Genomic DNA, 27,810 nt, shown 5'->3' on the forward strand with positions numbered 1-27,810 from the left:
CAACTCCGGAGTTAACCAAAGAATTTAAACAAAAAGAAGAAGAAAAGAAGAAGTTATTTAATTTAATTTGAACAATTACTGGTCTAACACTCAGATCTAATCCAGTCTGTTCTTTCTCCGTCTTTCTCTTTCTCTCTCTCAGTTTAAGTCCTTCTACCAGATGTATCCTCCGTCATCGGCTTCGCTCTCCTCCTCTTCCTCCTCCTCTTCCTCTTCTCGTCTGTCCTCCTTCGTCTCCTCCTCATCCTCCCATCCCACTCCGCTGCCAAAGTCGCCCGAGTGTCCAGCCACTTCATCTGAACACACGACACACAGACAGTTAACCAAAAGATCAAGTCACGTGGTGTTAAAATCCAGAGAATAAAAGTCGTAGTCAAATATTCACTTAGACTAAAATGTGATGTGTGCTGTTCTCTGTCCCGTATAGGCGAGTTTCAGCTGACGTCATTGTTATTAAAAGCCCGCGTTGCTGCTGGGAAATATTTTGATCAGAGACAAGAAACACGATAGCGTCAAACACAGTGCGTAACCTCACGTATTTATCCCCGATAATGGTAAATTCCTGCTGCATTATCGGATGCACAAATAGAAGAACAGAAGAAGGAAAATGTCTTTTTCGTATTCCGAGTGAAAAGAACCGCTAACGGCGAATTAAACGGCTTTCAAACATTCGCAGAACAAACGTAGAAGATCCTAACAAACCGTGGACTCCAACAAGTTCAACAACACATCGAGACTCTTGGAGGTTTTCATCTTTTCTGCTGTGAACGGCCCAGGAGTTTCCACCAAGTCATTGTGAATATCGCTGAAGTGAATATTTGTCCAGGTAGTTGGTGATTCTGACCAGAAATTTGGTTTGGTCCACCTTTTGTCGGGGTTGAAAAGGGTGATTTGGCGTCTGTCGATGCTTATGACCAATTTCTGGTCAAATGGTCTTGGTCCTCTGCCGTTAGAGTGGATAAATAACCAGGATCAATACCCTTTACGTGTTTTCTCGCTCCGTCCGTCATGTTGAATTAGTGTTTCTTGCCGCTGACCAAAATAATTCCCAGCATGCAACGCGCGCTTTTGTCAACAATGAAACTCGCCTATTGCATCTAAATTCAGATGTTCTCAGGTCTCACCACAGTCTGGGGTCCCCTGGTTCCTGGTCCCGGTGAGTTCTCCTCCGTGGGGGTCCACACACCAGCACTGGCCCCTGCTCAGGTCACACTGCAGCCTCCTGAAGTACCCCTCCTCGTCACAGCTCGGGACCCACATTGCTACAAAGGAAGTATTATTATCATGTTATTATCACATCATTATTATTAAGCTATTATCATGAGGACTTTCAGACTGGTACCACGTTTTATGAAAGACAAAGTTTGACTGTTTTAGACTTTGTTCATTGTCTCTTTATTAGGGGTGTAAAGGTACAAAAATCATGGTTTGTTTTATTTTCGATACAGTATAGGAACAAAATGTAAAACCATTTGTGTTTTTATTAAACCAACAATTTGTTTTAACATTATACAAACGGGAAAATAGGGGGGGTTCTGCGCCAGCAAAAGGTGAGAGTGAGGACCGGGGTGTGACGACTGTAGTTTTTTTCTGTAGTTTTGGTTTTCATTCCGCACTCTTCTCTCTAATTTATGTCTCTCTTTTTTAATTTTAATCTTTATGATTATTTATGTTTTGATTAGTTTTTATTGTGATTTTAATGTTTTTCTTATTCCGTAAAGCACTTTGAATTACTTTGTGTACGAATTGTGCTCTACAATTAAATGCGCATTGCCTTGCCTTTTGCGAGGATTCACGTGGTTTGGAGAGACTTAGGCTACGTTCAGACTGCAGGGCTTAACGCTCAATTCCGATTTTTTTGTGAAATCAGATTTTTTTTTTGAGGTCGTTCACATTTTCCATTTAAATACGACTTGTCTGTGATCCCCTGTGTGAACAGTAAATGGCCCAAAAGTGTCCCACATGTGCAATGGAGCCACGAGGACGTCAACCGCAGCGAGCGTCTCTGTGTTTACGAAAGTTGTCCAAACATGGAGGCAGCATTGAGCACCTGGAGATTTTAAAGTTCCTCTCGTACCGGAGCCAGAACATGAACAACTTACTTGTTTTAAGGAGAAGGACGAGGTTTTTGGCCGTGGTGTTTTGTGGGACAGCGGCAGCGACGTCCGTTGAAAGGAACGTGTGGATGTGGAGACGGAGCCAAGACTGGTGAGTGGTGATGTGCTTTACTTCAGTGACATGGAGTTCATTAACAATTTTTGCCGACTTCAGTGCAGAATAGTGACGTTTGTGGCTTGTTGATAACGTGTAGGTGGATGAATGCGCTTTGGCCGTTCAGACTGGAGTCACATGTCAAAAGATCGGATATGTATCGGTTTTAGGAGCACAAATCCAAGTGTCCTGGGTCACATTTGAAAAAATCGGATCTGTGTCGTTCAGACTGTCATTAAAAGATCAGATACAGGTCACATAGACGCCAAAAAAATCGGATTTGGGTCACTTCTGGCTGCAGTCTGAACTTAGCCTTAGTCAAGGTGGCGGGCAATTGTTGTTAAGGTGATCGCCCTAACTATAAAGCGCTGTGGGAAACACTGCAGCAATCACGGACGAGTCCCCTCCTGAATATTAAATAGCCGAGTCTCCGTGTTGCTGCACATGTAGTGGTGAAATGTAAACACACACAAATTGCGCGAAATCACTCATGCACTGCCCTGCACCGAACCGAACATCCCGTACCAAAACGGTTCGGGACAAATACATGTACAACTACACCCCTACTCTTTATGGTAAATTTGATCTGGCAAGTATTTTAATCCCAGCGCAGCAAACTGTTTATTCACGGGGTTCAGCTTTCTGTTACAGGTGACATTTTGAAGACTTTTCACCATTCAGAAGATGGTATGTAACGGTCCAAAACTGTCATCATGTACCAATATATTAAATGTACTGAAACTCAACTTGAAATTATCTAGAAATTAGATACATGTACGAATAAACTAAAATACTAACTTCTTAACAAAAATTTAATTAACAACAATTTAAAGGTGCGTTGAGTAATTTTTCTGGTGGAGTGTCCATCAAATGCTGTTCTCCATTTGTCTGGAATGTTGCACAGTATGGCATTACACCTTTCTATTTTCAGGGAGACCAAACTAGACCAAGTCACAGGTCAGATCTGTGGAGAGGCGACCCCGCTCACAGTCAGAATGTCTGTTTTCTTGGTATTTTTGAGCCATAAAACCACCTGTAATTGAAGAAATGTAAGGTAGCACTGTTTAATGTCATACTGTGGAACATTCCAGGCAGAGCAATGACGTATCCATAGAAACAAGCAGGTGAAGGACCTCCAAACAAAAAGTTACACAGTGCACCTTTAAAACAAAACAGAGAAACATGAGAATATATACATTTTGACACATCAATCAGTGACATATTGTATTGTAGTGCGTTTTAATAGAAAATGTGACAGGAGCAGAGACAGAGCAGGCAGAGCAGAGACAGGAGCAGAGACAGGAGCAGAGACAGAGAGACAGGAGCAGACAGGAGCAGTGGCAGTGAGTCCCAAAGGAGTTTGTGTCAGAAGCTGAGGCAGATTTAACATTCAGGAAGAGAACCAAGTGTCTAACAATCCCCAAGAACATGACACAAAACACAGGGACAGACTGAACTAAACTGCACAGGTGAGCAACGCAAAATCAGTATGAGGAATCCGTCACCTGCTTGTTTCCATGGAGATGTCGTTGCTCTGCCTGGAATGTTCCACAGTGTGACATTAAACAGCTCTACTTTATGTTTATTCAATTACAAGTGGTTTTACAGCTCAAAAATACCTAGAAAAACAACATTCTGACTGTGAGCGCGCTCGCCTCTCCACAGATCTGACCTGTAAACTGGCACGGTGCTTGTCTCCAAAAATTCCAGGCTAAGCAACAGCATCTCCATAGTGATGGAAACCTCCACCTGGAAAGTTACACAGTGCACCTTTAGAGGTTTTTGTGTGTTGGTGGAGAGTGCGTCAAATGTCTTTCTTCATGGAGATGTTATTGCTTTGTCTGGAATGTTTCACAGTGTGGCATTAAAGCTTTCTATCTTCATGAAGAGACCAAACCAGACCAAGTTACAGGTCAGATCTGTGGAGAGGCGACCCCGCTCAAAGTCAGAATGTCTGTATTTTTTAAGTATTTTTGAGGCTGTAAAACCTGAATAGATGTAGAGTTGTTTAAAGTCACAATGGCCACGTTTACATGAATAATTGTTCTGAATTAAATAGTTCGGAAATATTAATGTATTAAATTATATTATAAAATATTCTCCTTCAAGTTTAGGCTGACATAATAATTCAGACTTGAGGTTTAAATGGAAAACACATTAAATCGTCTTTATTTATTTTATTTAATTCCGCTCAGCGCCTGTGAGTGGGGAAGGGTTCGGATTGGACAAAGACATGAACGTATTTACGTTGCCCGGAAGAAAACACACACTTCAGCTGCTACCGGCTTTTCTGTCATCTCGGTTTGTCGTTACGCCACGGACACAAACACGATCCAAACTTTGATAATTGGTGTTTTGTGGCATTTTTTGTGTGTTGTGGCATTTTTTGTGTGTGTTGTGGCTTTTTTTGGCATGTTGTGGCTTTTTTGTGTGTGTTGTGGCTTTTTTGGTGTGTTGTGGCTTTTTTTTGGGTGTGTTGTGGCTTTTTTTTTTTGGGTGTGCTGTGGCTTTTTGCTGTGTTGTGGCTTTCTTTTTGGTGTGTTATTGTTTTTTTTTTGGTGTGTTGTGGCATTTTTTTGGTGTGTTGTGGCGTTTTTTTGGTTTGTTGTGGTTTTTTGTTGTGTTGTGGCATTTGCATTTGTGTTGTTGCGTTTGTATTTGTATTTGTTGCAGCACTTCAGTTTGTTATGAGCCCTCCCAGCTTCCGTAACATCCATTTTTATTCAGAATTAAATCATTAAAACTCTCATGTAAACGTGGCAACTGTGGAACATTTCAGGCAGAGCAGTGACATATCCACAGAAACAAGCAGGTGACGGACCCCCAACCAAAAAGTTCCACAGTGCACCTTTACAAACTGCGTGCGCTGATCCGTCTTTGTGCTGTTTATGTCTGTGGAGCTCGTTAGGACCCAAACGGGCTGAAACAGATTATGCCAGTTTTTGAAAATTACTGTTAAATGGTCTCTGTTCCAAAGCGTGCACATTAGGCAGAGTGTCTGGCTGCCCATGGGCTTCAGAATGATGAAAAACCAGGACCGTTGCCATGGCGAAAAATTTTATATCTTTAGAAGCTGCACCCCATGAATATTCTAATACGAGACCTGTTGATGTGAGATTAACTGGCCCGCTGTGGTTTCAGTGAGAGACATTTAAAGCTGTATTGTGTGGCTTTTTGGTTGTGCTTGTTTCCATGGAAATGTCATTGCTCTGTCTGGAATGTTCCGCAGTTCTACCTTACATCGATTAAATTACAGGTGGTTTTATAGCTCAAAAATACCTAGAAAAACAACATTCTGACTGTGAGCGGGGTCACCTCTCCACAGATCTGACCTGTAACTTGGTCTGGTTTGGTCTCCATGAAGATATGAAGGTAGAAAGATTTAATGCCGTACTGTGAAACGTTCTCGACAAACAATAACATCTCCACGTAGAAGAACATTTGACAGACAATCCAACAGAAAAGTTACCGTATTTTTCGGACTATAAGGAGCACTTAAAAACCTTTATTTTTTTCATAAATTGACAGTGTGCTTTATGTATTAATTCTGGTTGTGCTTACTGACCTCGAACCGATTTTATGTGGTACACGATGTTCAAAAATCTCAAAAAGTGAGCTGTTTCTTTCAGTGCTTATAGTTTATTCATGCATGTGGTTTTAAGTTTCGCTTCTGTAAAACGTAAACAAATGTGCGCAAAAGCTGTTGCTGGCACGTTAACTCTAGGGCTGGGTATCACTGAGTGCGTATACATGCACATCAATAACCCGGTTATGATTGGGTTTTTTGAGTATCCCGGTTTCTTCATGGTGCATGTAAACACAGTAACCCGGTTTCAGTATCCCAGTTATGGCAGTATCCCGGTTATTAGAAACCGGGTTACTGTAGCTGGTTTATTCCGATAGTAACTGGGTTACTTGTGGCATGTAAATGCAGTACCCCGGTTAGTGCAACATAAAGTTGAGTCGCATGCGTCCAAAAGACACTTTCTAGTCTTTTCACCACAACAGTAGCGACATATAAATAAATTGACCAACATAAATAAAGTGACCAAACGAGTGAAATGACTATAAAATTAAGAGCTGCGCTACACCTGCACACGTACAATCTGCACTCGTACGACCTGCACTCGTGTGATCGCTGAAAAACTAAAACATGAACTATCTCCTATACAACACACGCACAGAACACACTTACCATCATTAGCGCCTCTTCTGTCACAGAAATAACACACATAATCCACTGAGTCGTGTCATTTAGTCCAAAAGAAACTGATCGCATCAGCGGCGCAAGGAGCGAGGTGATTTTAATCACCGCTAACAGTTTATGCTAATTAGCCAAACGGTCTTAACTTTCGTTTCTGTAAAACGTAAACAAATGTGATTAGAGCTGAATTCTATTATCAAACAGGCTGATGTAGCTCTACAGTGTTTATTTATATGTTGTAAAGTTGAGTTTATTTATGCAGAAGATTTTAATGAAGAATCTGTTGGGTTTGATTTGTGCAGTGGATTGTGGGAGATCTTATAGCTCTTTACCGCTGGTTAAACCTCCCGAGCTTCTTATGCTAAAGGAGCTCATGGTTTGTATTTTTCCTGGTTTATGAAATTGATGTAAGTTAATTTTTGCGCTTGCACACTTGTAAGATTATGTCAAGAAACCGGGATACTCCATTTGATCATATATACGCGGATATGAGTGTCCCGGTTTCTCAGTGTGCATGTAAACGCAGTATCCCAAATATTGATATAACCCGGATATGGCTAATAACCAGGTTATTGATGTGCATGTATACGCACTCATTAAGAAGTTGCTGATACGATACATACCTTGATACATAGGCCACAATACGATACATATCTCGATACAGTGAGCTTTCGATTCGATACAGTTCAATAAGAAATAATGGCTAAATCATGGCTGTGATACTGAAAGTCTTTGTTAAACCAATTCTTGTGCAAAGTTCATATGTAACACAAACATTTTAATCATCAAAGTGTCAAATGTGAAAGTGTCAAATGTGTCGCATAAACGGGTTCCTTTCCTCCGAACGAGTAACAAAACTGTAGCTCTGTAACAAAATAATTGAGTAAAATATACCAAAAACTACTCTTGGCGATATATCGATACAGCAGCCCACAATATCGATACTGTATCATCACATTAACCGATATATCGATATTTCAATATTTTTGCACACCTCTAGTTAATTCATTAATTTTGCGTTATCTAATTAATTCATTATCACCGACAATTATTTTTCTCCCTGTAACTCAGTTTTTATTATTTATTTATTTTTGGTGTAAATGTCTGTTGCTCACTGGCTTTTATTTTGAAAAAGTCCATCGTGAGCAAGCCTAGAATTGTTTACTGCTGCGGCGCTCACAGAAAACAGAGAGAAAGAAAGCGAGATAAACAAACATGGAGAAGGGTGCGGAACTTTTACATGATCACTTTCATTTTAAAGTTCTTTCACGCCGTGCAGTCATTTGTAACACTGCAACTCTGAATTGTCTTCTCACCGGAGTTTCACGACTCTGAAATATCACCTAAACGCAACACACTCTCCTGATGCAAATCATTCAGTGAAACTATTGGAGCGAGGCTTCGGCCGACCAACATGTCAGAGTCGTCACTCCACACGCATGCCCCCCTTCCCCTGGTCTCACTTTTATTCTGCAAGAAGCCAGTGCCACCAATCGCTGTCTTAAAGCTCACAATAGTCAAGTTTGTTTATATGGGACCTTTAATTTGTTTACATGTACTTTACCACAACAGTGTAGCCCGAGTACACAGTGCGGTATGTGTACTTGTTCTGAATACTGTGTGTGTGGGTTTAGTCACAGTGAAATGTCAGGTTTACTTTGGTCCACTTTGGTCCTGACTCATTTCTGGAGGAGGACACTTTTGCATTCAGTGACTCATTCAAAAATGAGCACTTACAATGAAGGCTCCAGTCCACTCACTTTGTATGGACTTCCTGTGTTACTATTTTATTTAAAACACAGACAGTGCAAAGAAAACATTAATTTCAAAGAGAAGATTAATTGAAGATTAATTTATTCTGTAACGGAGCCCTACAGCGCAGAGTCCTGCACGGGTCCATTTTTGGAGACCCGCACCCACCCGTTAACCCGAGATTATATCAAACTTTCATGCTGCATACGCCACGGACTGACCCAAGACTAAACCAGGACTAACCCAAGACTAACCTAGGACTGATTCCAGGACTGAAGAGGAGGACTAAACCAGAACTGATCTAGGACTAAAACGGGACTAAAACAAGAGTAAACCAGGACTAAACCAGAACTGAACCAGGACTCACTGTTGGGATGGGCTCGGGGGTGACTGCAGGAGAAAGGACAGGTGTTCCAGCGCAAACGTCTACCTGGCACTACCCGGCCGCATACCCGCTCGTAAAATTCCAGAACGTTAAAACCCGCCCGTTTCAGCAAATATTTGCAAGTACCCAACCCGGTGCAGGACTCTGCTACAACCACATAACTTCTCCCTTCCAGAAGTCCAACTTTTTGTACGATGGTTTGCGTCTTCCTCTGCCTTTTGGTGCGAGCGCAGGAGCCTTTGTCAGTGCAGAGCGTTTCGTCGACATTGTGGGTTTTGTCGGGGAGAAAACTTCTTCAGAATCTCACTGATAGCGATCAAACACTTATGTAAATTTGGCAGCTGAATGCATTTTGTCCTCTACAGGCAAGCCCCAGGGTTTCAAAACGGCCGCACATTCAAGTCAATGGGCCGAGCTCAAAGCCGCGTGATCCCAGATTCGCCTTTAGCCCGGCGAGGTTCTTCCGGTGGCTGTGGGCCGACCGAGCATGCGCAGTAGTGCTCTTTTCTCCGCACGCGACTGCACACACGGAGCGCATGATCTCATGTATCATGTGATCGCTTTGACCAATCAGAGCGAGAGGAGCAGAGCAGAGCTGGAGTTAACGATTATAAAGCGTTTTTTAAGACAACTGAAGGATTTTCAGCTGAGAAAAAGTTTATCATCTAAAAATAGGTAAAAAAATCACCACAAAATCCAACATTTTTGAAAGTTGTAGGTGCCCTGTCAGACGAACACGAGCAGTTTGTGATTACATTGCGAGAAAAATCTTGTCTCGGCCCAGAGGATTTTTTTCCGCTGTAGCACCAGTGAGTGACCACTACGTCAACTCGAGGCAGCTACAAGCAGCAACACCCTCCAGTTATTTTAATAGATCCATGCGTACAGGAGACACGGCACGGAGGAGACTGATTGACAGTGGTCTTAGCCAATCAGGACGCAGAGGGAGGAACACGATGCACGTTCATCCACTGTAAAACTGAGGTGAACTGCGTTATAGCGAGGGACGACTGTATAATACTCTAAAAGTACTACAGTAGTGCGTGGGTTGTACTTACTGCTACTCCTGCTCTTTTCTTGGACTTGGATTCTCTCCAGTTCAGCGAGGCACGGAGGCTCTGCGAGAAAAAAAAATACAAAATAAACAAGAAATGTGATGACAAGAGAAAAAAAAATCACTTCAAACTCCATCTGGGCCCGAGCGCTTCATAATCACAAGTATTGATCAGGCGGAGATGTGTAGTGTGGAGAAACGGATTTACTGAGGTGGAAAATGGAGAGATACAGTCATAGATGAGAGAGAGAGAGAAGAGGGAGGAGGGAGAGAGAGGGAGAGAAAAAGAAAAGGAGGGAGAGAGGAACGGGCAGAGCGAGGGGGGGTGAGAGAGAATGAGAGGGAGGGTGAGAAAGGAGAGAAAAAGAGAGGGAGAGAGCAAAAGGAGAGGAAAGAAGAGAGAGATGAGAGAGGGAGGTGGAGGGAGAGAGAGGAGGGAGACAGGGGAGAGGAGAAAGGAAGGGAGGGAGAAAGAAGAGAGAGAGAAGAGTGGGAGAGAGCGAGGGAGAGAAAAAAGAGAGGAAAGGGTAGGGAGAGAGAGGGGATGGAGGAGATAGAGAGAAAGCGAGAAGAGAGAGGGAGAAAGAGAGATGGAAAGAGAGAGAGTAAGAGAGAGAGTAAGAGAAAAAGTGGGAAACAGAGAGAGAGAGTAGGTGGGGGAGCGAGGGAGGGAGGGAGAAAGAGGGAGAGGGAGAAAGGAAGAGAGAAGAGGTTAGAGAGGGAAAGAGATAAAAAGAGAGGAGGGTGGAGGGACAGAGAGAGAGAGGGAGGGACAGAGAGGAGGAGGGAAATATAGAGAGAGAAAAAGAGAGAAGGGAGGGGGTGGGGAGAGAGAGAGAGATGAAAGGAAGGAGAGAGAGAGAGAGAGAGAGAGAGAGAGAGAGAAGAGAAAAAGAGGGAGACAGAGAGAGTGGGTGGGGGGAGAAAGAGAGACAATAGGAGAGAGAGGGAGAGAAAGAGGAAAGAGATAGGGGAGAGGGAGAAAGGAAGAGAGAAGCGGTCAGAGAAGGCGAGAAAAAAGAGAGAAGGGAGGGGGTGTGAGAGAGAGAGAGAGAGAGCGAGAGACGGAAGGAAGGAGAGAGAGGAGATATAGAGAGTGAGAAAAAGGAGAGAAAGACAAAAAGAGAGAAGAGAGAGGGGGCGTTAGAGGTAGAGAGCAAGGAAGAGAGGACGGGAGAGAGAAAGGGACAGAAAGAGAGACATAGAAAAGAAGGGAGAGAAAGAGGGGAAAGAAAAGAAAGAAAGAAAGAGGGAAACAACTGCAGAACTCTAGAACCTTTAGGCTCTATCATAATGTAAATCCAAATCTACTTAGAACAGTCCTGCCGTTCACTTTCCTCCAACCCCAGGCCCACATTAATCCTCCAGACGAGCGTTTACAGCGTGAACTTATAGATCTGTGCAGAGTCTAATCCACTGGACTCGGGATAAATGAAAAATCAATACAATAATAATCAGATACAAATGAGTTTCTCTGGGACTGTTTCCTGTTTTTATCCCAAAGGTCAAACCGCACAGAGAGGGACTAAAGTGTGAAACAACATCCGTCCGTTTTATAATGACTCTAAATCAGGCGTGAAACTGCGGAAATGTCAGCTCAGATGGGGTTCAGACAGTGACTTTTCGAATAAACGTAATATTGATACTGTGTTCCCTTTAAATCTTGTTTTTTTTTTTTTTTTTTTACTCACTGTCTCTCCTCCAGAAGCAGAGGCACCACTCGGCTCTGGACACGGCCCCGTCTCTGTTGGAGTCACAGGAGCTGAAGAAGGACCCCACACAGACCTCGTACTGGTCCAGGTTTATGGACTCCAGCTCAGACCGGTCCAAGGACTGGTCCAGGTCTGAGTCCAGGCGCGAAAACATCCAAGTGATCGAGTCTCTGCAGCTCATCTCCACACTCCTGTCCAACGCTGAGAGGGCAAGAGATAGATTGTAGATACATTTCATTTCATTTTACTTTATTTCTTTTTTTAAATAATGTTTTATTATTATTATTATTATTATTTATTTATTTATTTTTTAAATTTTATTTATTTTATAATTTTTATTTTATTTTTATTATTTTATTCTATTCTATTTTATTCTATTCTACTCTATTATTATTATTATAATTTTTTTTCTATTCTATTATTTCATTTCATGTTATTTTATTATGGACAGTGCAGATTAATCCACATTTCTGGTAGAAGTGATCAAGTCTCTGCATATTCCTGCCAATGCTGAGGGCGAAGAGAAGATCCTTTTTTAAAATTTATTTTAAATTTAATGTTATTTTATGTTAGTTTACAGTGCATATAAGTTCTTAGGACAGAAATGAACCTTTCCTGAAACTTTAGAATGATCTTGAGCTGCATCAGAACAAGTAAAAGAGCACATAGACTAGTATATGGACCACTATGGAACCTACCTGGACCAATGAGGGATTACACAGATATAGGGACACATGGGAATATACAGTTAAGAGTTCTTTCACACTGATAGTAGTTGGTGCATCAAATGTTCCATTTAAAACAGTGGCTCTTAGTTTGGTTTGTTTTCCTCGGTGTGAAAGCATCAATCGCACTTGGATCACTAAATCAAGCAGACCTCAAAATAGAGATGGTCTTGGTTCACTTGACTCCACACCAAATGCCAAACTCTGGTGCGGTCCCTCTGGTGTGAACGCGAACTCCAAACCACAGACAGTATGTCCAAACAAACTATCCGAAATGCATCATGGGAGGGGATACTAATCATTTCATTGTGGGCTCCGGTGGCCCAGTTAAGGGGTGTGACGGGGGCCGGGGTCGAGTCCGGACGCCTGCCCCACGGCTGGCGGTCCGTAAGTTAGTGAGTTCGAGCTCCCCGGGCCAAGGGGAGGGCCAAGGCTCTTAGGCAGGGTTCGAGAAATAGTATCTGCCAGGGCTCCATGGGAAAACCACAGGACGAGAAGGTGTGTCTTCCGAGAGGCCTGGCGTGCGGGAGAGCCTCAGCATCCCCGAGCCACGTGCAGTCGAACCCGCTGTGCGCTGGAGCCTTGGATATATGTCAATCTGACCAATTATGGTTTGTTTGCTAATGTGAAACTGGACCACACTGGAGTCTAGATGCGATAGAAGAACAGCTTTATTGCCTGGTGTGGACCAAATAATCGAACTAGCCGCATGAAAGCGCCCTAAGAGAAAGTACTATGATTTAATGTTGAAAATCACATTCTTTTTGTCTAAATAAATAGTGTTTTCCAGTTATCATCCTGGTATCAGAATCAGGCCCTGTCTACACTAGTTTGTATTCGAGTCATTTTCGTTGTGGATGCAGTGTTCGTTCACACTAATCTGATTGAAAACGGCTCCAGAGACGTAACGATCTGGTGCCATCAGCTTCCACGAATTCATCTGTGTACAGATCTGATCTGGCACTGTGTGGATGCCTGAAAATGCTGATACTCTGATGTAGGTCTGTGTGCCGTGAAGTAATTCACCGCCAAAACTCTAAGAGACTAGAATATTTGTCCATTCATATAAACGTGTGTCTGTGTGTACAATCTGCAGACGTATAATCTCTGAAAAGTTTAACATGAACCATCTCCAACACGACAGAAACACAGAACAGACTCACCATCAGCAGAACATCCCTCTGTCACAGAAAGAACACTCATATTCCACTGAGTCGAGTCCTTTAGTCCGAACAGAAGCTGAACCACATCAGCGCACAATAGCGAGCGTTTTTTTGAGCGCTCAGTTTATGCAAATGAGCCATGTGGTTTTAAGTTTCCTTTCTGTAAAACGTAAACAAATGTGCTCAAAGCTGGAAGGATTGCGGACACAGAAACAACGTGTCTGGACGGAGATCGTTTCCGATACGGTGATAAGCAGATTTGTGTCAGTGTAAACCGAGTCTCAGTTTTGAGTATTGAATCTATTCTTTAGTATCAACATTGAGTCTGAAATTTGAGTATCTTAACAACACTTCAAACTAGTAAACAAAAGTACATTCTGTAGTTACCTGTAGTAGTCGTAGTGCTCCTCTCCTCTCTGCTGCTGTCGTTCCTTTTGTTGTTTCCATGGAGAAGCTGAAACCAGTCTCTGAGTCTGTCCCCCAGGTCGGCCAGCTCCTCTGCGCTGCAACTCACTGCAAAAATCATGATAAATTACTGTAATAATAAAACTACACGAGGGTTTTGGATACATTTTATAAGCCAATATTGCTTAAAGGTGCACTGTGTAACTTTTTGGTTGTAGTTTGTCACCTGCTTGTTTCTATGCAGATGTCACTGCTCTGCCTGGAATGTTCCACAGTGTGACATTAAACAGCTCTACTTTACATTTATTCAGTTGCAGGTGGTTTTATAGCTCAAAAAAAACAAACAAGAAAAACAACATTCTGACTGTGAGCGGGGTCGCCTCTCCACAGATCTAACCTGTAACTTGGTTTAGTTTGGTTTCCATGAAGATAGAAAGGTTTAATGCCACACTGTGAAACATTCCAAACAGATGGAGAAAAGCATTTGATGAACCCTCCCCCAGGAAATTTACATGACGCGCCTTTAATGTTTTGCCTGGAATGTTCCACAGTATGGCATTAAATGGAGACGGGCAGGTGACTCCGCCAGGCCAAATTACAGGTCACAACTCAAAGAATGCAGGTTTTTCAAGGTATTTATGTAATAACAACAACAACACCTGTAATTGAAGAAATCCGAGCTATTGCTGGGTTTCAGATGACGTCACGTTGACGTCAGAAAAAGCAGAAAGACGCATAGAACCCCGTTTACCTCCATTTACTCGGCGCCAAATGCTTAAATCCTGTCTATGCTGCAGCTGCTCTAATCTGGAGAAAGACAAAAAAAAATGTTTCGTGTAAAAGTGCTGTGTCACAATTGTGTACCTGATTCATCAACCGGTTTCACTTTGTAGAAACCGTCTCACCTTGCAGCGTTAGAATTCGTTCACGTGACGGTAGGCGGGTACTTTTTTAAATTTAACCAATCGCTACTATATGGTCATGATGTGTGTAATGTGCCACTAACGGGGCTTTTCCCAAATCTGTAGGAAGAAGGACAATAACATCTTTCCCCTTGATAAAATTCACCAAACATTCTCTTTGTTCCGGCTCTAAATCCTTGATCTCGGGAACCGTTGCCAACACAAAATGTCTGGCTCGTCGCTTCCAGGGTTATTACAAACCGTCTGGTGTATTCCGATTCCTGACCTTGTTGCTGGAGAGAAATGAAATTGAGCGGAGGCACTAGGTGGCGCCAGTCTGGCTAGAGTCACAAGAGAGTTAGCTTAAAAAAACAACAAAAAAGACGACAAAAGTGGATCCTGCCCCCATCTGAATTTCACGCGTCATTAGGGTCACATGAGTTAAACATAAGTTAATGCCGTACTATGAGCAAAAGGTGTATCCCCCTTCAGAAAAGTTCCATAGTGCACCTTTATATGTCACACCATGGATTCTTGTGAGCTTTAAGGCATGTTATAATGTTGTTGCATCAAATGAAAGAGAAACACACACCAAAGTTCTTCTACAGACACAAACACAAGGAACAGCAATTTAAAAAGTGAAAGAAAGCATCACGCACTCAGATGGCCGATGTCCAAAAGCTTCTTTACATTTTTAAATAATGTTTCTGCAGAAAGCCTTTGTCAGATAATCATTCTTGCTTTGTGTTGTTGCCAGAAACAGAAACAGACCTGGAATTGTGTTTTGTTTCATTCACATGTTTGAGTAACTCTTTATTATTAGTCGGTCTACAAACTAATAAAGCTCGAAATGCTCTGTTTCACCTTGTGATGTCATATAGTGGTATATTGGTAGGAGGTAGTTTTCAAGTTTTACCTTTAGTTCAGTAGAGATGGGAATTTGTGGCAATTCCTGGGCTGAAAACATCTTAAAGATTCTAGTGAACATGTATAAATCTGCAGGTTTGTGTGTTAAATATGTGTAAATAAAACAAAACACAACTCCAGGTCTGTTTGTGATGAGAAAACAACATTATAACATTAAGAAAATCATGTAATATAAACTCTTTAATGGTCCTTGCCTTGTTTGGGTTGTGAGTTGGTGGTTGAGGCGGCGCAGGGGCAGAATCCAGAGCACAGGATGTTTAAGTCTTTTCCAGTGAGACAGGCTTGCTGCTGGAGCTTACACTGGGACAAAACAAACAAGAAAAACAGGATTATAGAGAACACCTCTTTAAATGAAATAAAAATCACAACTGAACCAGATATGAGACATTTTCAGAACTTCAGCTCAGAAGACGACTCACAGCCAGCAGCCAGAACATGTCAACATAATAAATAACTACCATATTTTTTGGACTATAAGGTGCACTTAAAATCCTTTAATTTTCTCAGAAATCTACAGTGAGCCTTATAATCCGGTGCACTGTATGTATTAATTCTAGCTGTGCTTACTGACCTTGAACTGATTTTATGTGGTACATGGAGCTCAAAAATCTGTTAAACTGTAGTACGACTTTGGTAAACTACAAAGCCTTGATGGATTGTCGAAGCATTACAGCTACTGTAGTCAGGAGACTCGTGGAGTGAGTGAGTCGTGTCTTTTAGTCCAACAGAAGCTGAACCGCATCAGCGCACAAGGAATGAGCTGTTTTTTTCAGCGCTTATAGTTTATGCAAATGAGCCATGTGGTTTTAAGTTTCGTAAAACGTAAACAAATGTGCGCAAAGCTGCATTAAACACATTATTACTCAATGTATATTTCAGTTGTCCTTGCAGAAAATAAAAAAAACAAACTTAAATGATCCACCCACATTCACATTCATCATCGACATTCACCAAGACAGGGAGGAAACACCGTGTGACTTACACCACGATCTGTCGATGGATCGTGGACGCCTGGACTAAGGATCAGTCTCAAGTGTCGTCCATTTGTTTTGTTTAATGTGACTTATAATCTGGTGCAACAATATGAAAACAGACGAGCAAATTCAATATTATTGATATTGCGTCTTATAATCCGAAAAATACGGTACATCTCCTAAATGTCTAACTGTTCAGCTTCGACTGTGTCCAAATGCCCACACTACTTCACTATTTAACTCTATTATTACTCCAGACTGTCGATGTAAATGTCTGTGTCAATAGAATAAGTTTAGAAGTAAAACTAACCTTGCATTTGAAGGATTTATGTCTGAGCAGCAGCAGTGAGTTGTTCTTCCTGATAGAAAGCTCGGCATTGGCGGACTGATATATGAGAAAATAGTCCCTCAACATGCGACGATTCATGAGATGAAAGGTTAGTATTATTTCCAACATTATTCTATAAACACAGACATTTACATGGACAGTCTGGTGTAATAATAGATTTGCTTCGGGTGTTTTGTGGAGTGGGTAAGACTGTTTTTAGTGGCAGGATAACTATGGCCATTGACATGCACTAGTCTAACACCAGTGACCTCTGCAAATAAAAGGACTGGATGGAATATTTAAAAAAGTGTCTCCACACGTCTCCAACACTCTGACTCACTAGGAAATGAGGCCCTATGTCCAAAATTCCAGACTGTTCCTTTAACAGAATCTATTTATTAGCAGGAGCTCGCGATACCTGACGATACACAAAAATTTCTCAGGCACCCATATTTTCCCAAACTCTTGCAATGAAAAGCATTTACAACGGATGTCGGGAGAACTGACAAGGATTTTGCAACTACCGTCATTCAATAGAATTCGACATAAGTCTTAAGGTCGTTTTCAATACGTGTATCATTTGTTCATTCATTATTTGTCTCCAAAACTAAAATGAAAAAACGGATAATGATTCATTTTTTCAGTTTTCGATTTTGTGTTTAAATGAAAAATGGGAAAAACAGATAACGGCCGTTTACTTGACTTAAACTGCGAAGCCGGACTGAACCATTTTCAGTCCTGGTCTGGTCTCAGTTTCAGTTCTGGTCTCAATCACGGTCTGGTCCTGGTCTGGTCCCGGCCTCAGTCCTGGTCTCAATCCTGTTCCTGGTCACAATCCCGGTCTGGTCCCGGTCTCACTCCCAGTCTCAGTCCTGTTCCTGGTCACAGTCCTGGTCTGGTCCCGGTCTCAGCCCCAGTCTCAGTCCTGGTCTAAGTCCTCGTCTCAGTCCTGGTCTGGTTCCTGTCTGGTCCTGGACTTGGTTCAGTCCTGGTTCAGTCCGTACACGGCGCAAAAGTCCGGCATCGCAGTTTAAGTCACGGAAACGGGAAGTGGAGACAAATAATAAAGTAAATGTTTTTTTCGTTTTCTTATTTTTGGTTTTATATTGAAAAACGAATAAACGAATAATACACGGATTGTTTTCACACCCGTTACCGCGCTCTCTGACCTCACTGAAACTAAATTCAGTTCTGTTTACTTCACTTTTGGGTCGGTCTTGTTCACACACACACAGCATCATTCAGCCCAAACACCGTGAGCCGTGTGAGAGTTTGATCTGAGGACTTATTTCTATGACAATGCTGAACACTGTGTTTTTTTCTTTCACTTCTTTTTGTTTCTTTCTAAATACTCTGTGAGGACTGTACGCACTGGTGACAGCAAAGAAAATATGTTGTCTAGAGAATCAAAACCAAGGCCAACCACTCTGCCACACGCTGTACAAACCTCAGAGGCGTAGTTGTGTCCATCAGAGCCACAGACAGGAGCAGAGGAGACAGGACAGGCTCTGCACCTGCCATGAGGAGACTCCTGTTTCACCCTGCTACACAAAAAACACATGTCTGTTTTTAATTTTTGGAACAGGCCCGGTGTGATGTGGATTTTTAAATACATTTTTGGTAAAACAAAACGCGATGTTGTAATGTTGTTTCCTCATCACAAACAGACCTGGAGTTGAGTTTTGTTTCGTTCTCACACTTTGAGCTTTGGAAATGTAAACAGACTAATAATTAAGTGTTACTCAAACATTTGTGAATGCAACAAAACAGGATTGTGTGCATATTTTCTGAGTTTAGCAAACAGCTTGATAACATCTCTACACAAACCAGAAAAGTTACATACCCAGCTCACAAGAAGAAAGTATGTTTTTAAAGATGTTTGTGCAGATAAAACCCTGTATTTATTTTAGCTTTTATTATTTAAAGGCACAATTGCCACGTGTACATGAGCGTTTTAATTCCGAATAAAAATTAATCCTGCCTTTAAAAGACCATGTAAACACTTAATTTCTAATGAAAATTATTATTCAGAATTAAACTTAATTTCGAAGTAAGTGGGTGGTTTATTCCGAATTTAAAGCCGAATTTATTTATTCCTCGATCATTTAAACCAGGGGTCCCCAATCCCCGTGCCATGGACCGGTACTGGGCCGTAGATCGATTGGTACCGGGCCACGAAAGCGTGAACCCTCCTCCCATAAGCCACATGGACTGTGCCTCCTCCTGTGTTTCCAGAGCCTCTAAACCAGAACTACAACCAGGACTAAACCAGGACTAAAATCAGGTCTAAAACCAGGACTAAAAATGATTTAACCAGAACTAAACCAGTCTGATTCATCAGCCTGACTCTGAGTCTGACCTCGCAGTATTAGGATTCATTCGCTCGACGGTAGGCGGGTACTTTTTTTATTTAACCAGTGGCTGATATTTGGTCGTGACGTATGTGTATGTGTAATGCACCAAATCCTGTAGGAAGAAGGGCAATAACATCTTTCCCCTTGACAAAATTCACCAAACATTCTCTTTGTTCTGGCTTTAAATCCTCAAATCTTGCGCAGTACGGGGTTCTTGCAAACAGTCTAGTGCAGGCATGTCCAAACTATGGCCCATGGGCCACATGCGGCCCTCAGACAAACTTTTCTTGGCCCTCAGGCTTGGAGTTGAATTGGTCCAAATTACATGGCATCAATTAGAAATTAACTTTTTACTGCAAGTTTTTTGAAAATCTACTTTGATAAAGCTGATATTTAATATTTATTGTGTGGTTTTAAGGATCTTAGCATGAATAAAGATTGATTAATTATTCTAACGAGTTAAACATGCACATATTTCAATTATTCACTGTACTGAGTCTATGGCTCTCGATCAGCCCTCTGCTTCATCTGTGTTTAGATATGTGGCCCGTGATGAAAAAAGTTTGGATACCTCTGGTCTATTGTATTCTGATTCCTGACCTTGTCACTGGAGAGAAATGAAATTGAGTGGAGGCACTAGGTGGCGCCAGCCTGGGTAGAAAAGAGCCCCTCCCAATCCTTCAGATATTGTCAGACATAAAACTGGTCCATGGCGCAAAAAATGTTGGAGACCGCTGACTTAAACGTTTATTCTTCTTAAAAATAATTCCGGTCGTTCAGTGCATGCTCGTTGTGTCGCCCTTCTGAGATCCGGACGCTTCGGCTCCACCAGTCCTGGCTTTTGACTTTCCTCCACGTCTCATTGGATTTGTGAGCAGGATACAGGAGTGGGCTGACGTAGAGCAGCCGTCGACTCAGTTTGTTTAATGTACAGAAACATTAAACTCATAAAAACTGATGTCCTGCACCAGATTAAACATTTGAGAGAAGAACTCAGCCTAAATACGCAGGTTTGTGTGTTAAACATGAAACAAAACACAACTCCAGGTCTGTTTGTGATGAGGAAACAACATTATAACATCAGAAAACAGCGTAATATGAGCCATTTAACTGATTTGTTTTGATTCGTTTTGTTTGTTTTGAACTCACCTGTGCTCCAGTTTCTTACGGTGGACGCACACGGCTCTCTGAAGCCCTTGAGCAACGCACACTTTATGACGACTGCACCTCACACTCCGGCACGGGTCCTTCGTCGTGTCCGCTAAAAAAAACAAAACAAAAAAAAGTTTTAAAATAAACATATGTACAACAATATTCCCTGGAGGGTGCAGCTAACTGGAGGCACTGCTCTGTCTGAAGCTCTGTTACTCAAGCGACTTCAGTTGTATCTGAGTGGTTTTCATTTGTCAAAACCCAAGTTTCTCCAGCTAGAATTGACCAGGTGGTATCGTGAGAAGGTTGATATCAGGGCTTTTCAAATCGGGTGAATATGAGACTCACCTGGTTTAGACCTGGTTTTAGTCCTGGTTTAGACCTGGTTTAGTTCTGGTTTACTTCTGATTTTATTCCTAGTTTTAGTCATGGTTTCAGTCCTGGTTTAGACCTGGTTTTAGTCCTGGTTTAGTCCTGGTTTAGACCTGGTTTAGACCTGGTTTAGTTCTGGTTTTAATCCTGATTTTTGTCCAAGTTTAGTCTTGGTTTTAGTCCTGGTTTAGACCTGGTTTATGCGTGGTTTAGACCTGATTTAAGTCCTGGTTTAGTCCTGGTTTTAGTCCTGATTTAGATGGTTTAGACATGGTTTTAGTCCTGGTTTAGTCCTGATTTAGACCAGTTTTTTTTGCTGGTTTAGACCTGGTTTAGTCTTGATTTTAGTCCTGATTCAGTCCTGGGTTTAGTCCTGGTTTAGACCAGATTTTCTTGCTTGTTTAGACCTGGTTTAGTCCGGATTTTAGTCCTGATTTAGTCCTGGGTTTAGTCCTGGTTTTTGTTCTGGTTTAGACCTGGTTTAGTCCTGGTTTTAGTCTTGGTTTAGTCCTGGTTTAGTCATGGTTTTAGTTCTGGTTTTCATCCTGAGTTTAGTTCTGATTTAGACCTGGTTTTAGTTGTGGTTTGGTCTCGGTTTAGTCTTGGTTTTTGTCCTAAATTTAGTCCAAAAAGGCAAAGAAGGTGACGCTCCAAACTATGAGTATGTTCTCAGAATTACAATTGAAAACCGCTGGTCTATATCATGATTCTTTTCTAAAAATTCTATAATTCGGCTCTGTGCCCAAAACTCAAACACAATAAAAAACTAAACGACGAACATATGTACAAATACATACAACAGATCCTTTAAAGATGTGTTGTGTACTTTTTCAGGTGGAAGGTGTTTTTTAAGTTCGGAAAATGCAAGTTGCTTTTTGGCATTTTCCGAGTGCTAAGACTTGCCTTACAGCCACTCAAAGAAGATTCTTGTTAAAAAAAAAAAAAAAGATAAAAATGCAAAATTAAACTGGTTTCATGAGAGTTACACAACAGTTTAAAAGCCCTGTAGCACACCTGAGTTTTACTGTCTTAATTTGGGTTCGGGTTAATTGTGTAACTTTTCTGGTAGAGCAGGGGTGTCAAACTCATTTTGGTCCAGGGGTCGTATCCAACCTACTTTGATCCCAAAGGGGCCGGATCAGAAAACTCATGTCATATAAACCCCAAAAATAACAATACGTTATCTAAATCTATTACAGAAATCTTTTTTTGATTGATGAACTCTTTCTTTTACCAAATATTATAATATTATGAACAACCTGAAACTTAAAAAAAAAATCCAATTTCAACACAATGTTTTAACATGAACTTGTGTGCAAATAGGATAAGTAAATTTTTCTTGGAAAATCCTGCACTCGGCTCCACTTTTCTCATGTTGGACATTTTTCTGATGAGGGTGTCACGGTCAACAGTCAAAACAATCGTCCTTTAAGAGCGTTTGGAAAGAGACAAGTCTTCATTTGTGCTGCTCTGGTGGGAGGGGCCACGTACAGAGACGCTGGAGACGCTGCTGTGATAAACACCACAGAAAATTAACAAGATTTTAATAGAAAATATAATTAAAATATTTTAGTAGAAAATCAGCCGAGGGCCAGATTAAAGGTCTTGGAGGGCCAGATCTGGCGCCCGGGCCGCATGTTTGACACCTGTGTGGTAGAGGGTCCGTCAAATGAATTGACTGGGGCAGTGCCGGGGCGTCTCCAAACGGCTTAAACCCCGCTTCTCTGCTGCGGTTCTCACGGAGCCCTGTACGTACACACTCTCTCCCACATCCCACTGAGTCCCACTCATAAAGAACAGTCGTACATGTGCACCTCACGGCTCTGCGTCGCTCTGTGCTTTTCCCTTCTCTCCAGTTCTTAACCCATTACACAGTGAATAAAGAGTGTTATAAAACAGAGTAGGCTACTATATGTAACGGTGATTACATGGTATTTTATTCCACTTGTCATTACATTTATTGGACTAATATATTCTGGTTGAGTAGCGCCCCCTTGTGATGACCGGTAGTGATAAGTGCCCCTGGCGCCAAGAGCACGTTGCCAGTTCATGAGAGACGGGCACGAGGTGTGTCACTGAATTTAGCTCTGTCAGTAAAATCATGTATTTCTGTTTAATTACTCATTATATGATCACAGCTTAATTGCACAACCTATTTATGTCATCCAGAACATTTATGAGCTAATATTTTGTATAATGTATGAGTTATTACACAGTAATGGACTTTTACACATGTTGTGACAGAAGCAAACTTTCTTAAGCTAATGTGACTTGCTATCCTTGTAGAGCTGCTCGCCGTGTTGAGCCGAGGTATCCTGACCAGTACATATTTTGTTACATGCAGGTACGTTTAATTTTATTGTAAAAATGTTCAGGTAAATGTTTATTACATAGGCCAGTTCATGAGAGATGTGCACGAGAATACTGCTCGCCGTGTTGAGCCGAAGTATCATCAGTTTCATGCAAACTAAAACTGCAAAAGACAGCTCCGTGTCCTGGGCATTTATTCACAACACAATTCAGATAAACTATACGACAAACAAAAGACAAACAGACGGGTTATTCCTACAACCAAGCTGGGCTTATGCACGGCCAAGTTCAGCTCGGTTACATATACACAGTTCAGTTATAACTCCAAATGCACACCCAAACGAACGCACAGCTGATCCTCATGTTTCTTGTATTCTGTGCTTTATATCAAAGGCAGTGCAGGGAACACATGCTCTTATTTTCATGAATAACTTTACGCTTTTACTACGAGATTACCTGGATGGAGGAGGTATCACATCTTTATGCAAAATGCATTCCACACTGGATATTTACCAATGAGGAGCATGATTTTGGCAGAGTTTTGGTCCATATAATCTGTTTGTCTCAAATTTTACGTGGACACTGGAGACTGTGACTGGATGCGGATTTAATGTTACGCACTTTGGCTTTTAGACAAGTCCAATTTATGGTTGTGCGTCAAATCGTCTGCATTGAGATGGTGAGAGTTTGCGTTGCCTTGAATCCCCCTCCACAAAGCGTCTGTGTCGACTGATGTGCACCTCAGAAATTTTGTAAGTACATGTCAAACCAACACAGACAGGAAGGGGAAGTGACGCAGACAATCAGGGCTGTGATTGGTTCTCTCAACATCCTCTCTCTGTACATTTCTGGTCCTCCACTTTCCTGCTTCATTTTGTAAACACCATCGCAGTTTTAAATCCAAGCCTCCTACATTTGCACAGAGCGCAGTCGTACCGCGTGAACATCTGCACTGCTGATAAACTGATGAGGTGTATGTGTTGGCTCAAATTAATTTCAAACAGACATTAGTTTTTAAGTACTTACCGGACCTTTTCAGTCAGTTCCTACTTGGAAGTGAGTTTCAGTACCCAGCCCTGCCTGTTCTATGGTGTTCTTTCTAAACCTGTGGGTGAGGGTCCAAGGGAAGGACGCAGAGAAGCTGTATATTTTAAAGCTCATATAAAGCCTGCATTTCCTTTAACACATTTTCATCAATTCTGTAGAAATAATTACATAAGACTGTGGCACCTGCTGATAGGACTTCTTTTTTCTATGTTTACACTGTGGAGTGTAATATGAAATGACATACAGTAGTTGAGATTCTGCAAAATAATCACCCCACAGAAAGGAAAAAGTATGACTACATATTTACCCACTGTGGTCAGGTTATGCTGCGATCCATATGGAAAAAAACAAACAAAACAAAAACGTTTTTATAGGACTTTCCATATATTAAAAACAATAAATAAATTGTTTTACCGGGCAAGTAGATCTGGGTGTCAGGCAAGTAAAAAATGGTGGCCGCTTTCCTGTTGGGCAAGTACTTAATGTTATGTTTAAGTAAGAATGTTTAAAGTCGAGCCCTGACATGTCCCCGGGGAGAAACTGCAGAGATAAAAGACCCAGACTCACTCCCTTCACACACACAGTCGACTTTGGGCATTGACAGCTCCTCTGCAAACAGTGAGTACAAACTATTGGAAAGGATTCATGGATATAGATAGAGACAGATGTAGACAGATATAGATACAGATAGATAGAGATAGAGATATAGATAGAGATATAGAATGGCCTATTGTCATGTGTTGGAAGTAGATTTTGTTTCTTCAGTTGACATTGTTATTTTGACCTTTTTTTATGGGCCCAGGTTATAGTTAATTTTGAAAAATTTTGGCTGTCTCATGTTTTTGAGACTCAGAGTTCGAGGAGCTCTGAGTTTGACTAGACCAGTGCTTCTCAAATAGTGGGGCGCGCCCCCCTGGGAGGGCGCGAGGCTCCGTCAAGGGGGGCGCGTTTGACCTCGGGGAGCATGCTTTTTATTTTGATTTTTTTTACTGTCTTAAGGGCCGTTCACACCAACGCGTCAAAAAACGCCTTGACGCCTCTATTTGGAGCCTTTGCATTTGAGTTTAGACGCCCCCGACGCGCATCTTTGACGCCGTGGACGAACGGGACAAAAATACTTGACGCGCGTCCGTTGCCCTGGAAACAAAAGCCCGGTCCCGCTCTTTTCCCGAAACAATGTCAGACCAGACTGAGAGAGTGTTTTTATGACATAAAACATCAACGGAGGAGATCGGGTCGACGACTGGGGCGGATATATATTTCTACTCCGCTAATGACACTGGATCAGTCCCGGTCTAGTCCTGGTCTAATACCGGTCTGGTCCTGGTCTAATCACGGTCTAGTCCCGGTCTAGTCCTGGTCTAATCACGGTCTAGTCCCGGTCTGGTCCCGGTCTAGTCCCGGTCTAGTCCCGGTCTAGTCCTGGTCTAATCACGGTCTAGTCCCGGTCTAGTCCTGGTCTAATCACGGTCTAGTCCCGGTCTAGTCCCGGTCTAGTCCTTGTTTAGTCTCGGTCTAGTCTCGGTCTAGTCTCGGTCTAGTCCTGGTTTGGTCCTGGTCCGGTCCTGGTTTAGTCCTCGTGATCGACTCGGTGATTGTGGCGTATATATTTATTCTCCGCTCATGTTTGTGGTTCTCGTTCTGGTTCTCGGGTCTTTCTTCCTGATAATAACGTCGCTGCGTCTCTGGATACTCGTCCCTGATTGGTTGACGCGGCGCGTCTGACGCGAAAAGTTCAGCATTTTCCACTTCTTGACGCTGACGCCTTGGATGCGCGTCTTGGCCGCTGACGCCAAAACGCTGAAGACGCGCCGCGCTGACGCCAGATTCGCGCCGCGCTGACGCCGAAAACGCGCCGCAAAACGCAGGACGCTCTAGTTGCGCGTCCACATAGACTTTACATAGAAAGTGGACACTTTGACGCTTTGGTCTGAACGGGCCTTTAGAATAAAGTGCAATTGCACTTCCACTACATTAGGGGGCAGTGGCGCTCTCATTGGCAGAGTGTTGCACAGGGAGCATTCGCTCGGTGGTGTAGGAGTTTTGTTTGCACTGAGCATGCGCGCTTTGCACACAGCACAGAGTTTGAGTATGAAGTGTAGACACGAAGTGTAGCAGACCCTCAAGTGACACCATGAAAAAATATTTAACAGGGATGAGAAGACAGGCGGAGAGAGACGGAGATAAAGAGACAAACGAAAATCTCCCGAAAGCTAAGACGAGGAAATATGACGAAGCGTATGTAGCGCTTGGCTTCACTGTGACTACGGTGGGAAAGACCGGTGTGCTTACTGTGTCTAAAAATGTTGGCAGCCGACAGCATGAAGCCCAATAAATTAAGGCGTCACTTAAATACATTACACCCCAATCACTCTGATAAGCCGGTTGAGATTTTTCAGCGAAACATGCCGAATATTGCCGACAATCATCCCGCTTTGTGACTGCTACTTCAGTAAACCAGCGAGCATTGTTGGCGTCATATAAGGTGGCAGTGTTACACACGGGGGGGGGGGGGGGGGGCACGAGATGTTTTATTCGTCCTAGGGGGGCATGACAGAAAATAATTGAGAAGCACTGACTAGACTGACCTGAGGAGCTCTGAGTCTGACTAGACTGACCTGAGAAGCTCTGAGTTTGACTAGACTGACCGGAGGAGCTCTGAGTTCGACTAGACTGACCTGAGGAGCTCTGAGTTTGCAGAACAGGAGATAAAAAATTGGGTGAATTTTTACAGACATGGACGATGTGCACAGGAACAGACGACGTTTGTTGACTAAGATTAACATCAGTTTGGTCAAATTGTTGTAATATTTGTTTGTTTTTTGTCTTGCAGCAGACGCGTCATCATGTCTGCACTCCAGGGGGCGATGGCAGCACTGATTGGGGTGTTTCATGAACACGCCGGGGGGAATAGAACTCTCGATAAAAAAGAGCTGGCTGCACTTTTAAAGAAAGAGTTTGAGGGCTTGGTGAGTAGCCTGTGGGATGTCTGTTATGTTTGGGCACCTTTTCCCTTCAGACAGATCAGTGCCTTCAGTTAGCTTCATAATCAATCGACTGAAGATATTTATTTACTTATTTTAAAACGAGACAAAGACTTATTTTAAAACGAGACAAAGCACATAAACTCCTCCCACAAACAGCAGTCTTTTGTGATGTCACGTAGCACTGAAAATGGCCCCTGCAGGCTCATCCTGCACAGCAACATGGATTCACATGATATTTGTGAGTCACAAACTCACAAGACTTTGGCCCTCGCTGGTGCGACAGGGCCCGGCAGGTGCAGGGCGACCAATCACAGAGCAGCATTGAGATGTGGGCGGAGCCAAAGGCCAAGCCCTCAAACGAACCAAAACAAACATGGTGACGCCAACAGACGTACCTCAGCCTATTTTCATGTCAATTCAACACTTCGACCTGTCACATATAATCATGACATTTCACGTTTCCCAGGCTGATGAAGTGTAGAACTAAATTCAGAGTGAAATGAAACGAGATAATGTTATTAAAACACCATATAGAGACCTTGCATATGACGTCACGGCCTTGCCCTGATGCCCTGACCGCCCTTGTAACGTTAGGACATTTTCGAGTTATTCCTTTAATTTTCACATTAAGACACACGCCGGAAAAGTGTTTAAATCCATGTTATTTGGACAATCCTGAAACCTAAGCCTTCTCTTCTCTTCTTGTTTTCAGGCCTCTAATAACCCAGAAAGCAGTGGATCAGATTTTCACTGGTCTGGACCAGGACGGCAGCGGATCTGTGGACTTCACAGAGTTCGTGACCATGGTGGCCGCTCTCACCGCAGCTACCAATGAGATGTTATGTG

At 42.4% G+C, this 27,810-nt stretch overlaps 2 protein-coding genes across 2 annotated transcripts; one reads left to right on the plus strand and one right to left on the minus strand.

Annotated features, from left to right (window-relative positions):
• On the minus strand, positions 1–26,715 carry LOC110158755 (SPARC (osteonectin), cwcv and kazal like domains proteoglycan 2). Its single transcript, XM_055149928.1, has 10 exons — positions 26,710–26,715; positions 26,566–26,665; positions 20,246–20,357; positions 18,190–18,283; positions 15,635–15,740; positions 13,594–13,719; positions 11,298–11,519; positions 9,611–9,670; positions 1,125–1,262; positions 1–296 (listed from the first exon to the last, which is right to left on the minus strand). Exons 1-10 carry the CDS (start codon positions 26,713–26,715, stop codon positions 154–156), a joined length of 1,107 nt encoding a protein of 368 aa, XP_055005903.1. The 3' UTR covers positions 1–153.
• On the plus strand, positions 24,569–27,810 carry LOC129407930 (protein S100-A10-like). The gene is made up of 3 exons (XM_055150594.1): positions 24,569–24,595; positions 26,811–26,946; positions 27,677–27,810. The coding sequence occupies exons 2-3, from the start codon at positions 26,824–26,826 to the stop codon at positions 27,797–27,799; spliced, it is 246 nt and encodes an 81-aa protein (XP_055006569.1). The 5' UTR covers positions 24,569–24,595; positions 26,811–26,823; the 3' UTR covers positions 27,800–27,810.

This window comes from Boleophthalmus pectinirostris, unplaced genomic scaffold, assembly GCF_026225935.1.
Source record: "Boleophthalmus pectinirostris isolate CB_2022bp ecotype Guang Dong unplaced genomic scaffold, ASM2622593v1 HiC_scaffold_14, whole genome shotgun sequence".
Taxonomy (NCBI): domain Eukaryota; kingdom Metazoa; phylum Chordata; class Actinopteri; order Gobiiformes; family Gobiidae; genus Boleophthalmus; species Boleophthalmus pectinirostris.

Coding starts and splice junctions, on each gene's coding strand:
- LOC129407930 (XM_055150594.1), top strand. CDS start 26,824: ATGTCTGCACTCCAGGGGGCGATGGCAGCACTGATTGGGGTGTTTCAT. Junction 26,947..27,676: donor AGAAAGAGTTTGAGGGCTTG/GTGAGTAGCCTG, acceptor TCTTGTTTTCAG/GCCTCTAATAACCCAGAAAG.
- LOC110158755 (XM_055149928.1), bottom strand. Junction 18,284..20,245: donor CGTAAGAAACTGGAGCACAG/GTGAGTTCAAAA, acceptor TTTGTGTAGCAG/GGTGAAACAGGAGTCTCCTC. Junction 1,263..9,610: donor AGAAAAGAGCAGGAGTAGCA/GTAAGTACAACC, acceptor CTTCCTTTGTAG/CAATGTGGGTCCCGAGCTGT.